Below are 12,590 nucleotides of genomic sequence, written 5' to 3' on the forward strand. Positions count from 1 at the left end.
CGGGCGGTGAGCAGGAGCCGCGCCCCGCGTCCAGCGTGTAGGCCGGGGGGCAGGCGGTGCAGTCGCGCGGGGAGCTGCCACGGCATGCGTAGCAGGAGGAGTGGCAGCTGGCGCACACGTGCAGGGCGGGCGTGGCCAGGCGCCCGGGCCCCCCCGTCACTGCCTGGCGGGTGCGATTAAAGTACCGGGGCGGGAGAGGCAGAGGTGGCCCATGACGTAGGCGGGGCCGTTACATTCTGCACGGAGGACATGGACACGAAGGTGAGGCCCAGGCCCGCCGCCCCCGCCCGCCCCTGCCCGCACACGCACACTGCCAGCAAGCAGGCCATGCCGCGCCGGGCACTCACCCTGGCACAGCCCCTCTGTGTCCCGCTGCACGCACGCGCTGCTGGTCACCTGGGGGCCTGTGGGCCGCGCCGTCATGTCCTCGGCTGTCCCGTAGAGCAGCAGCGTGTAGCGGAACAGCGTCCCTGGGCAGGGGTGGCGGTGGGCACGGGGAGGAGGGGGAGAGGCTGTTGGTGGCCTGATCCTGCCATTCTGGGCCCCACTCCCAAGCCCCCCTACCCCACCCTGGGGCCAAGGATTCGGATGGTGCCCTGGCCACTCAGCGCCCACAGCAGGCTGGTGACTGGACACCAGCTGGGCACCAGACATGCCTGCTCCGTCTCTCCAGGGAGGCTGCCGGCAGGTGGCCGGGCTGTCGGGCCCCCGGCCTGTGCTCGCCTCTCACCCGTGTTGAAAAAGTAGCCTTTGTTTTCCAGGCCTAGGATCCACAGGCCCCGCGGGTCCTCGTCCCAGAAGTGGGTGGACATGAAGATCCAGTTGTTGTAGCCTTGGCCACTGATGTCCAAGGGTCTGGGACAGACCGGGGCGAAAGGCTTCAGAGTCACGGCGAGCATGGGGCGGCTCGGCTGACGTGGGCATGGGGCCCCTCCCCCGCACCTGATGGCCACCAGCGTGGAGCGGGTGCCCATGGGGCTGGTGAGCGAGATCTCCAGGTCCCCGCGGCGGCTATAGGACAGCGACAGCTGGACCTGCACGTGCTCTAGGGAGCGGATGTAGTTGGCGCGGCCGGCGCAGGCCGACACTTTCTTCCTCACGCGCATTGACGGCAGGATGGGGCTGGGGGGGCAGGGGGGGTCAGGGCCCCTCCAGCCCACCTGCTGGGGCGGGCAGCCGGCGGGCAGGGTCTCGGCTCAGATTCTGGGGCCCACCCTCGGACTTTAGAGATGGGTAAACTGAGGCCTTTGGGCTTGCCTCCCACGTGTCCACCACCTGGGTGTTAACGACAGGTGTGGGGGAGGGCTGGGGAGGTGACAGATGTCAGGGAGGGCTGCAGAGGTGACAAGTGTCAAGAGAGGGCTGGGAGGTGACAGGTGTCGGGGAAGGCTGGCCAGGTGACAGGCGTCAGGGGAGGGCTGGGGAGGTGACAGGTGTGGGAGGAGGGCTGGGTTTGGGAGAGAAGGTGACAGGTGTGGGGAGGGCTGGCCAGGTGACAGGTGTCAGGGGAGGGCTGGGAGGTGATAGGTGAGGGGAGGACAGGTGTGCACAGTGGCGGGGGCCGAGGATGGCGCTCACGTGGGCGTGTGTAGGACCCGAACAGCGCATTTCTTCTGGGGCTGAGTGGGCAGCCACGTGCGAGCCAGGTCCACCAGCAATCCTGCATCCAGGAGCCCGTAGCCATAGTGGTGGCTCACTGCGTGGAGGGGGCTGTCACTCGGCCAGCGGGCGTGGTGCCCCGCCCCCCGCCGGGCCCCGCCGCACCTTGGCGCCCCACGCCGTTGGTCCTCCAGTCCTCTGCCTGCAGCTGCGCCTGCCTGGACGCACGGACCACCAGGTGCTGCATGTCCCTCCACGTCAAGAACGGGCTGGGGGCGGGGGAGGGGCTCAGCGGGGGCCGCGCCTGGCGGCCGGGGCGGCAGGCGAGAGGCCCCCACCATCACCTACTTGGCTTCCAGAGCCAAGGCGATCATGCCTGCAGCCAGCGGGGCTGAGGCCGAGGTGCCCGTGTGCTTGTCCGTGCACTGGTGGTGCAGGTCTGTGGTGACCTGGGGGCAGAGATGGGGACTCGGGACCTGGGCACGGGCAAACCCGGCCCTCGTTCGCAGAGCAGCAAGGACTGGAGAAGGCCCCGCATGGGGTCGTGATGGCCCCGGAGCCTGGGCGCTGCCCAGGCCACACTCCGCGAACGTGGGCCAACAGGTGTGGAGGGGTGACAGCAGGTGCCGGGCCTGGGCCCCGTGCCTGTGTTCCGGTGCTCCGGGGGTGACCCGTGGGAGAAGGAGAGATGCGGGGCACAGGACGGAGGGCGGGGAACACGGCTGGGCCGGGCGGCCGCTACTCACGATTTGGGGGTCGGTGGCGATGCCGCTGCTGTAGGTGGTGGTGAGGGTAGAGGCGCAGGCCTCGCTGTACCAGGGCACGTGGCGCTGCCGCGTGGTGCTGCCCACGGACAGCGTGTGGATGCTGTTGGTGTAGCCGTCACAGTTGCAGTCGTCGTAGTGCAGGCCGCCGTTGCCGGACGCCCAGATGAAGAGCGTGCCCAGCCCACCGCGGCCCTGCAGACGGCGACAGGGGCAGGGGCGGGGCCGGGGATGGGCGTCAGCCTCGCGCGCGGGCGCGGGCCCGGGCCCTCCGCGGCCGGGGTCCCGCTCACCTTGGTCACGCCACGCTGGAAGGCCTCGCGGGTGAGGATGCCGGGGCCGTCCACCGTGCGGCCGTCGTCCTCTGGGCCCCAGCTGGCGCTGTAGATGTGGATGTGCTGCGGCTGTAGGCTCAGGGACTGGGCCTCGATGATGTCCGTGATGGTGCCGTCCAGCATGCGCACCCCTGCACAGGCGGGCATCGGGCCTCTGGGGAGAGCCCTGCCCGGGCTCCGCTGGTCCAGGCCCTCTCTCGCCGACAGGCAGTGCGGGGGTCTGTGCGGGGCTCAGCCCTCCCCACCCTGAGTCTGGGGCCTCTTCATTGCCTGGCGGCAAGGGTGTGGGCGCCCAGTGGCTTCCTCCCCTGGCTAATCTGCTGACTCACCCTGGTTTTCCTAGCCACCCAGTGCCACCCGACCCAGCATGACCCCAGCGGGCCTCAGTACCTCCAATTCGGGCATTGTAGGCGACTCCTGTACCGCAGAACCTGTTGTTGGCGATGGCAGCGACTTCCCCAGCACAGCGGGTCCCATGCCTGGCGCAGGACAGAGAACAGTTCCAATCCCAGGCCTCTATCCGCCCACCGGGCACAGGGCCACCCCCGGGCCCCGTGGGACAACGGGCTCACCGGTTCTCATCACTGGCCGAGTATCGTGGCTGGGGGTCCGGGTCATAGTCATTGAAGTCGTAGCTGGCCAGGGGGTCCTGGGAGTGGGGTGTGGGTGTGAGGGGCTGGGGTGGGCCGTGGGAGGGGGCAGCCCCCGCCCCGGCCCCCATTGGCTCACGTAGTTGGCCCAGAGGTCCGGGTGGTCCTTCTCAATGCCGTCGTCCAGGATGGAGACCACGATGCCCTGGCCGGACAGCCCCTGCCTCCAGACCTGCAGGATGTTCAGGTCCGGCCACACTTCGTTGTTCTGTGCCGGGCGGGGCGGGGGTCAGTGGGCTCGGGCGAGGCCCGGCCCGCCCCGCCGCCCGGCCGAGCCCGCTCACCATGTACCACTGCTTGGAGAACCAGGGGTCCGTGGGCACCGCCAGGGAGCGCTTCACGCGCCGCCGCAGCGTCTGCTGCTCAAACCACTGCACCTGGGGCGGGACGCGCGCCGAGGGAGGGGCTGCACCCCCGGGCCAGCCACACCCCTCCCAACTCTCCTCGCCACCCGGCGCCTCAGGCGGGCCCTGTCCCACAGACCAAGAGGACCGGCCCCTCTGAGCCTTTGCCACCAATTCCTTGTCAGAGGGCCCAAGCCCATGTCTGCCATCTGCCTGGGGCCCTTGTGGTGTGGGACAGGGTCTGGGACCCCGTGTTTGCTGGGTCCCCATGCCTGAGGACCTGCCCACGCACCCCTCTCCCCCCAGTGGCCATTCACTCTACTACCTCTGGCCTGGGGCAGGACATGCCCTGCATGCCCACCTCCTCCCCGCCCTGCAAGCCCACCCTGCCCCATGTCAGCTCTCTGCCGAAACCCTCCCATGGCCCCCCCTTCTCCAGGGCCCACGATGCCCTGCCTGTCTGTCCCTCACCAGCCCCTCTCTGCTGCGGCCACAGCGGCCACCTTGCCTGGCCTTTGCGCATGCTCTGCCTGCCCAGGGCTGTTCTTCCTCCTTCCTGGTTGATCTCCCCCTGCCCCACCAACCTGGCTCAGATCCCCACCTCCATGTCAGCAACCAGGGCCAGTGTTTCCCCATGGGCTCTGCTCCCATCTTGGGAGCTGGCCCTGGATCATGTCCCTCCGTCCCACACGTCTAACCCGCAGCCAAGCCCCGGCCTCCTGCAAACTAGATCTCCAAGCACCCGCTCCGCTCTGCTGACACCTCTCCAGGCGGCTTCGAACCCGCAGGCTTCTCGCCTCCTCGACCTTCGTCCGGCCCACACCCCTCGGTGGGCTTGCCAGATTCAGCCTCGAATCAGCTCGGTGGCTCAGGCCTTTTCCCTATCTACCTGTCATCTCTCTGAACGTCTGGAGACGGTTCGGGTCCCGATTCAGTCATGGTCTCATTGGGTGACTTCAGGCAGGATTCCTCCTCTTAGTTTTCTCCATCACAAACTGGGCCACTTCCCCTCCCTCCACCCCATGAGCTAGAATATTATCTGCTCCTCTTTATGGGGTACCTGGGAACCTTAACCTTTCAGGGTGACATAGAGGAGGGAAGGTGGGGTTGCGACAAGAAACGCAGGTGGTGTGCCAGGCCCTGGGGCGAGCACCACATTCACGCATCATCTGCTGCTCTCCGCGTATCTTCCCCATCTGGGTCCCCACTGTAAAGACTGGGGAGCCAGGTGAAAACTGAGACAGAGAGAGCAGGTGACTCGCTAAGGTAACAGCCATCCGTAAACAATCATAAGAATCACAGGAGGTGGCTAAGACCCCAGGGGGCAGCCTCGAGGCCGGGCTCACCTTGGGGTCTTTCTTCAGGCGCAGGCGGTGGCCCCAGTGTGGGGTCAGGGACCGCTGGACCACGCCCCGGTGCCGCAGGTGGAAGTACTGCCCGTCAGGGAATATCTGGGAATGTGGGGGGTAGCTGCATCTCTAGGACCCAGCCCCCGTGATGGAGCCCCCGTAGGACAGGCGCCAGCCCCCTTTGCTTGCATCCTGCCCCCACCAGGTGTCCAAGGAGGGGCTTCAGGGGCTTTCTGGGGGTCCTAGAATCTGAAGTCGGTCGAGGTAGGGGGTGGACTGGAGCTTCCCGATACCTCGGGGGATGCCCTCGCGCCTGTCGGGGTCTGGGGTCTTGGGCTGTCCAGCCTCCGCCCCCTCCTGTCCATCCGGGTCCCACCCACCTGCCCCAGGTTGACGAATCCGAATTTGCGCGCTAGGCGCTCGGCCTCCCGGTAACCCTGGGACACACGCACGGCCCAGCTGCTGACATATATGGGGGCCCGGGCTGAGGCCCACCCCACAGCCAGGGGGCCAACGAGGTCCAGGCCCAGGGGCAAGGCCACGTACAGCCAAAGAGCAGTCCAGACGGGCCGCATGGCGCCGGGGGCGGGGCCAGGGCGGGGCCTCAAAAAGCCCCTCCCCCTGGCCAAACCGCCGAGTCGGCCCAGGCTTTAGCCCCGCCCCCAACGCCATAGCAACCCCTGAAAGTCTTCAAGTCCCAGGGGGCCTTGCGGCTCCCGAGTTAGAGGTGCGAAGATCCAACAGAGATGGGAGGGAGAACACACGCTCGCCCTAGTTTTCTGTAGGCGCAAACTGTCTGAAGGCTCAGCCTCCCCATGTGTACAATGACCCAAGTTTTCTGACCCAGAGTAGTGAGTTCACGGTGGCTGTAATTGACCCCGCCCCTTTATTTGGCCCCGCCCGCTTTTCTACACACCCCTCCCCATAACATCAGCCCTGCCTCCTCTCCAGCCCAACCAGAATTGTCCTTTGAAGTAAGTCCCGCCTCCTCAATTTGGCCCCGCCCCGCCCGTCCTTTCGACTCCGTCCCGCCTCCTTTATGCTCAGCCCCGCCCCTCCTCTGTTCTCGCCCATAAATTCCTTCCCGTTTCTCCAATCAGCTAGGGCCTTACTCCGAACCCCTCCCTCCGGCTCCGCCCACCTCAGCACGCGTCTTTACTCCCTAGCTCCACCCACACAATGGCTCAGCCAATAATCCACGGCTATGACCCGCCCCCTCCAATCAGCGACGTCCCTCTCCCGCTCGGCCAATTGGCGCCTCCGGCCGCCGCGCCCCGCCTCCTCCCTCCGGAGTCGCGGCTGCGGCTGCGGCGGCCGGCCAGAGGGCCATGCGGCGGGGGAGCAGGGGCAGGCCCCTCCTCCTTTGTCCGCCCTGCCCTCCCATTGGCCTGGGCGCTGAGACCCGCCCCGTGGTCCTGCGGTGCGCCTCGCTGCAGGGGAAAGCGTCTCGCGCGCGGCAGGGCCGGTGCGCGGGGCTGCGTTCGGTCTCGGGCTGCCAGCGTCGGGCCCGCCGGTGCCATGGACGGCCTGCGCCAGCGTTTCGAGCGCCTTCTGGAACAGAGGAACCTGGCCACCGAAGCGCTAAGGGCGCTCGAAGCCAGGACCGGTGTCGACAAGCGGTACTTGGCCGCGGGTGAGCCGGCCAGGGGCTCTCGGCGATGCCGCCCCCGATTCACCGACGGGCACACTGAAGCCCTGGAGCACCCCGGCCTCGGACCTGCCACCCTCCTGCCGGCCCTGGCTGCGGGGTCCGGGCCGGATGGCGGGGCGTGACCCGCCGTCTAGTGGGGAGACCGAGATCTCGGCTGGGGGTGTGGTGGGGTCGTGGACCTAAACCTCCCGTGTGCCCGCCACCCCTCCCTCGCCCTCGCCGTGAGACCTCGGGCGCGGGCCACCCCTTTTCTTGGCTCCCGCAGCACCCCCACTTAGGCCCTCGGGTCTGGAGGCCATCCTCTGCCCCTTCCTTCGGGGCGCTGGGTGCCCGCCAGGCCAAAGTCCGGTTCTTCCAGTCGCCCTGCCGGCCTCGGGGGAGGAGAGGGCAGATAGGGAGCCAGTGCCCTGAGTGTCGCCACCCCCTTCCCGGATGGATCCCAACCTGAAAGCCAGTGTAGAGATCTCGTTTTCCCGAGGGGATGGTCTCTGCCAGGAGGGAAGGGTCACAGTCCACCTCTGCTCCCTCTGTTTTCCCGTTGGTCCCCCCCATCCCTGGCCCGCCCTCTCCCCTCCCTGCTCAGTGGCTTTGGCCCACTGCGCCTGAATAGTCGAGTTGGAGCTGGGTTGTCCGTCATCTGTGCTGGGGTTGGGGAAAGGTAGGTCGCCCGCCCCTCCTGTGACTTCCACTCCAGTCCCTCCTCTTCCTTTCCTCAGTGGCCGGGGCTGTCCCCTGCTACTTTCCGAAACTGTCTAGTAGGCACCGGACGGATGCCTTCCTTCCCTCTTTGGCTGTGCTCCAGGCCCATCCACCTTGCCACCTCTTCCAGGAAACCCCCCTGGAATGAACCACGAGGGCGAGGGCGGCTCTGGGTGAGGACAGTGCTAGGCGTTTTGAGCACCTTCTGTGCGCAGCTCCTGGGAGTCCGCTTTTCTCCCAGTCGCCCACCAACTGGGCTATCCCCATGCCAGGCAGCCCCGGGAGGGTCCAAAATCTGTGCCTCCAGCTTCCTGGTGCCCAACTCATGCTGGCTTGGCCTGGGCCCTGCCCCTGGGAGCAAGCCATTGACCTTCCGCCTAGTTTTCCACATCCCCGGTACCAGTGGGTGGGGAATTCAGGTCACAGAGCACAAGGGAGGGGCCTGTCAGGGGGACTAGCAGTCACAGGGAGGAAACTGAGGCCGGAGACTCAGGGGTCCCATGGGAGGCTGCCCCTGCCACCTGCTCTGTCTGGAGTATCCACCCCTCCCCCTCCCATCTGTCGCTGATCTCAGGCTGTGTCCCCCCGCCCCCCTATCCAGGTCATCCTCCCAGTTGCTGAGGTTGCAAGAATGGGGATTGAGAGGGAGTGCCTTGGGAGAGCCGCTGCTCCCCGACTAGCAATTTCCTGAGAAGGGGTGACGTTCCCCCACCTTTGGGTGCCACCTACCCCAGATGGCCATCTCCCCACGCCCCCCTCTCCCCTGCCCATAACAGGCGGGAACCTAGAGGAGCCCCTGGGGAGGCCCCTCCCACTCCTGACCCCAGACTCTGGAATAAGAAAGGTAGAGGGAAGCGTGTGAGTGACGCTGCCCTTTGGCCCACTAGTGGCCTCTATCTCTCTGCAGATAAGAGCCTGGGGGCCGGGCGGGGAGGCAGGAGGCTGTAAATTCTCCCCAGTGACCCTAGGCAAGCCCCCTCCCCCAACTTGTTTACTTCTGGCCATTGCGTGAGACAGAACGGGGATGCACAGAGACGCACACACACAAGAAGCGCTTCATAAGATAGATGACAGTGACCGTCATCGCTTTTGGGGTGGCTGCCCCAGCCCCACAGGCTTCTCCTCCAGCCTCACCTCTGGGAGTGTTTTTGTGACCCGAGGCTCCTCTGTAATGTGTGGAGAGGGCGAGTCCTCCCTGTCGAACCCCACAACAACCCTGGGAGGCAGCCCATAGACAGATGGGGACACTGAGTCTCCAAGTAGCAAGAGACTTGCTCAGTGTCATGTGGCGAGTGAGCGGCAGAGCAGAGGGCTCTCTGAGGTCTGGGGACTCTACCACCCTTTGCCGCCTCCCACTAAGACCAGGGGTCTCAAGCGGGGCCACGCTGCCCTGTCAGGACACCTGGCGGTGTCTGGTGACATGTCTGATCGTCTGACTGGGGGTGCTCCTGGCATTGAGTGGGTGGAGCCAGGGAGGCTGCTCAGCCCCCACAGTCAGCAGTGCCGAGAAAGAGACACCCCACACTAAGATAAAGTTTAAAATGCTGCTGCTTTCGCCCGTTCCCCGGCAATCTCATCTTGACTGCTTTTAGATTTTCCTCCCATTGCTTACAGTCAGACACTGGTGTCTTGTGCCCAGCCCCACCTATAGGGCTTGAAACGATCGCTTGTTCATTCAGCAAACCTTTATTAGGCAGGACCTTATACACACCTGGGCAGAGGTCCCTGCCTACCTTTGGGGATCCCTCAGTATCTACTAACCAGGTGCAGAGCCGAGACTCGGGATTCAGGGCCACAGTGGGGGGCGCCCCGGTGCTGCGGGGGGACACGTGCTGGAGGGGGTGGTGGCTGAGGCTTGTGGCAGGGATGACAAGGGTGAGCTGCGTGTGCCGGGCCGAGAGGGGGCCCGACGCCCGCACCCGCCCACTGCGCCTTCCTGCTTCAGGAGCCGCCACTCTGCTAAGCCTGTATCTTGTGTTCGGCTACGGGGCGTCTCTGCTGTGCAATCTCATCGGCTTTGTGTACCCCGCTTATGCTTCGTGAGTGCCCAGGGCTGTTGGGAGGGGGGAGCGTTGGGGGCTCCGCGGCCGCTGACCCCACCGCGCCCTCCCCGCAGGATCAAAGCCGTCGAGAGCCCAAGCAAGGAGGACGACACTGTGTGGCTCACCTACTGGGTGGTATACAGCCTGTTCGGGCTTGTCGAATTCTTCAGCGATCTACTCCTGTCCTGGTTCCCTTTCTACTACGTGGGCAAGGTGGGCCACCCGGCTGCCTCCCGGGGAGGGGGTGCGCACGGGGGAGGCCGGGGCCGCGGAGTCGGGGTGCGCGTGTGACCCTGCCTCCGCTCCCCGCCCCCACGCAGTGCGCCTTCCTGTTGTTCTGCATGGCCCCCGGGCCGTGGAACGGGGCCCACATGCTGTACCGTCACGCCATACGCCCGCTGTTCCTGAAGCACCACGAGGCCGTGGACAGCGTCGTGAGAGAGCTCAGCGGGCAAGCCTTGGACATGGCAGCCGGCTTCACCCGGGACGGTGCGTGCTCGCGGCCGTGGGGCCATCCGTGTGTCGCTGTCTGTCTGTCGGTCTGTCCACCTCCCCGACTCCGATGCCGCCTCTGGCGTCTGGTCGCTGGGGTGTGATGCTCCGCCTTCCCCTCTCACTGTCCACCTCTCTCCTCCACGCTTTCGGGAACCAGTCCTGCGGGCCCTGGCCCGCAGCAGAGCTCTCGTCACCCCAGCGGCTGTGGCGGTGGGCCCCCCGCTGTCCCCGGAGCCGGCTGTAGGTAACCCCCATCCAAGGAAGTAGGACGTGTGTGTGTGTGCGCATGCGTGTGAGTTTGTGTGCGTGTGCACATGGGCCTGTGCGTGCGTGTGGGTCATCTGCTCCTGCCAGGATGGCCGCCAACCCCTTGACTGGACCCCACCCTGGCCCCCAGCGACCTCTGTCTCGCTGTCCAGCAGCTGAGCGCAGCCTCCCGGTCCGAGGCTGCGGCCAGACCTGCCTCACCCCCGTGGCCCTCTCTTGCAGCCAAAGTAAACTCGAGCCAGGGGCAAAAGGACAAGTGAAGTCCCCGCCCAGCCCCCGCACGGACCTGCCAGCCGATCAGCAGAAGGATGCAGCGTCCCCCAAGTCTCCCAAGTCCTCCACGGATTCCTCGACGAGCTCACCAGCCGAGTCCCCCGCTGTCACCTCCTCCGCAAGCCAGCCAGTTCCCGGGAGCTCCTCACGCACCACCTCCCAGCCGCAGTCCCAGGCTCGCTCCCCAGCCACCAGCTCTGCCAGTGGCTCCAAGCTGCCCAGCAAGTCGCAGGCCGGGCCTCGGTCGCGAGCGGCTCGGTCGCGAGCCAACTCGTCCAGCCAGCCCCAGGCCCCCAGCCAGCAGCGCTTCCGGCCCTCAGCCACCTCCTTGGGCCCCTCCCAGCCGGCCCACCGGTCCTCAGTCTCCATGCAACGGCCCAGCAGCTCCAGCCAAGAGCCCCCCGTTGGGCAGACCCCTGACTGACACCTCCATCCCCATGCAGACCCCCAACAAGACCTCCAGCGAGCCAGGGGACTCAGCTTCGAAGACCTCCAGGTCCAGCAAACAGTCTCAGAAGGGGTCCCCGGCGCAGCCCCCCACCGGCAGCGTGGTGCTTGAGCAGCCGGGCTCAGGCCAATCCGAGTCTCCTTTGGAGTATACCTCAGAGTCCACCACTGAGGTCACTTGCAGCTGGCCCCGCCACCACCCATGGCTCCGATACCTGCAGCACTGCTGGCGGCTGAAACACCTGGCCGGCTAGGAGAGGGCTCAGTAAAGCTCATCTGGCCCTACCTCCTGTCTCGGTCTGTCTCGGGCTGGGGCCTGCGGGGAGGGCTTTGCCTCATCGAATCGGGAGAGGATGCTGTGTGCCCCACCTTTTCAGGCGAGGAAACCAAGGCCCGGAATCGGGGTCTCGCCAAGTGGCTGAGATGAGAATTCAGGTTCAAGTCCTTTAGCCGGGAGGGGCCCCGGAAAGCTGCAGTAGGGAGCAGGGACCTAAGATGGGGAGCGGAAAGAGCCGGAGAAGTGGGTGTGGCCCAGCCCCGAACAACTGTGGGCCCCTGGGGCTCTGGGAGCCTGTGTCCAGTGCACCCCTGAGACTGCCCGCCCAGGTGCCCAGGGAGCCGGAGACCCCGCCCCACCACCGTGGGTCGCCGAGGAGCAGCGGCCATTCATGCCAGCCAGCTTCCCCGGCAGGAAGCGAAGAGGCCCCGGGGCTGGCAGGCAGGCCAGGCTGGCACCCCTGGGAACTGGGAGGGGGCGCTGGGAACTCCAGCACCCTGTGCTTGGTATCTGTTGTGAGGCCAACACGAGCCGGATCGTAGAACCAGGCAGAGACGGGATACACAAGGAAGGTGACAGCTTGGTGCATGGCTATAGCTGCAAAAAAAAAAAAGAAAAAAAAAAAAAAATCTAAAAACTAGCAAATCCAATCCAACAGTGTTTAAATAGAGAATGCCCCGCGCAAGTACAGATTCCTGGAGGCAGAGCCCCAGGACGAAGCTGGGGGCGGGGCAGGGGTGGAGCCGAGCCAGGATGTGGTCTCAGGGGGGCGGGTGGCTGGAGCGAGCTCCACCTTGAGCCTGGGGGCCGGATCTTGTACCCCGGGGAAGGATCTGTAGCGGAGGCACCCCCGCACTCGCAGCTACATGGGGCTTGGGGTCCCCCGGGTCCGCCCCCACTGCAGTTCCGCTACTCCGTGTTTTGAGACGGTCACAATGCCTGGTGCAAATGCAAGAGGCAGGCCAGCGGGACGAGGCACGAGGCACGTGCCAGGCCCTCCGGGAGGGCCCCCCAGGCTCTTCTCGACTCCCATGATTTTGTCCCAGAGACGCTGGGCCACGTCTGGAGACACTTCCATCTTCTGCCCAAACACATCAGCCACGTTCCACCGTCCTTTGACGCGTCCTGCCTCTCAGTCCTGGGCGGGCCCAGCTTTGTCCCCAGCTGATGGTGGCCCCGTCCACCGGGGACAGTGCATGCAGCCACCGGCGCCACGGCCCGCGGTCCTCGTGCTTGAGAACCGCAGCAAGGGAGGGGGAGCACCAAGCGCTGCTGCCGAGCGGGGGTCCACATCGTTCATTCAACCACCCAGCAGATATTGAGCGCCTGCTGTATGCCAGGCCCTGCTCCAGGAGTGAAGGGCACAGCAACGACCCAGAGAAAGAAAAATCTCTGCTC

General features: G+C 66.0%; 2 protein-coding genes across 7 annotated transcripts; one reads left to right on the forward strand and one right to left on the reverse strand.

Annotated features, from left to right (window-relative positions):
* Positions 1 to 30: 30 nt before the first annotated feature.
* Positions 31 to 6,367, reverse strand: PCSK4 (proprotein convertase subtilisin/kexin type 4). 4 transcript variants are annotated; one of them, XM_039839097.1, is made up of 15 exons: positions 5,422 to 6,367; positions 5,039 to 5,143; positions 3,633 to 3,725; positions 3,428 to 3,556; positions 3,271 to 3,347; positions 3,089 to 3,177; positions 2,657 to 2,829; positions 2,346 to 2,558; positions 1,948 to 2,048; positions 1,765 to 1,868; positions 1,579 to 1,696; positions 943 to 1,122; positions 731 to 855; positions 397 to 470; positions 31 to 236 (listed from the first exon to the last, which is right to left on the reverse strand). In XM_039839097.1, the coding sequence occupies exons 1-15, from the start codon at positions 5,614 to 5,616 to the stop codon at positions 177 to 179; spliced, it is 1,836 nt and encodes a 611-aa protein (XP_039695031.1). In that variant the 5' UTR covers positions 5,617 to 6,367; the 3' UTR covers positions 31 to 176. The 4 variants fall into 4 exon arrangements, with proteins under 4 accessions (XP_039695031.1, XP_039695029.1, XP_039695030.1 ...); XM_039839095.1 differs by having other exon boundaries at positions 348 to 431; positions 1,948 to 2,558; XM_039839096.1 differs by having other exon boundaries at positions 1,948 to 2,558.
* On the forward strand, positions 6,355 to 11,200 carry REEP6 (receptor accessory protein 6). 3 transcript variants are annotated; one of them, XM_039839099.1, is made up of 6 exons: positions 6,548 to 6,674; positions 9,337 to 9,430; positions 9,508 to 9,646; positions 9,754 to 9,922; positions 10,086 to 10,168; positions 10,418 to 11,200. In XM_039839099.1, exons 1-6 carry the CDS (start codon positions 6,560 to 6,562, stop codon positions 10,424 to 10,426), a joined length of 609 nt encoding a protein of 202 aa, XP_039695033.1. In that variant the 5' UTR covers positions 6,548 to 6,559; the 3' UTR covers positions 10,427 to 11,200. The 3 variants fall into 3 exon arrangements, with proteins under 3 accessions (XP_039695032.1, XP_039695033.1, XP_039695034.1); XM_039839100.1 differs by lacking the exon at positions 10,086 to 10,168; XM_039839098.1 differs by lacking the exons at positions 9,337 to 9,430; positions 10,086 to 10,168 and having other exon boundaries at positions 6,355 to 6,674.
* Positions 11,201 to 12,590: the final 1,390 nt, after the last annotated feature.

This window comes from Pteropus medius, unplaced genomic scaffold (assembly GCF_902729225.1).
Source record: "Pteropus medius unplaced genomic scaffold, Ma_sr-lr_union100, whole genome shotgun sequence".
Lineage (NCBI taxonomy): Eukaryota > Metazoa > Chordata > Mammalia > Chiroptera > Pteropodidae > Pteropus > Pteropus medius.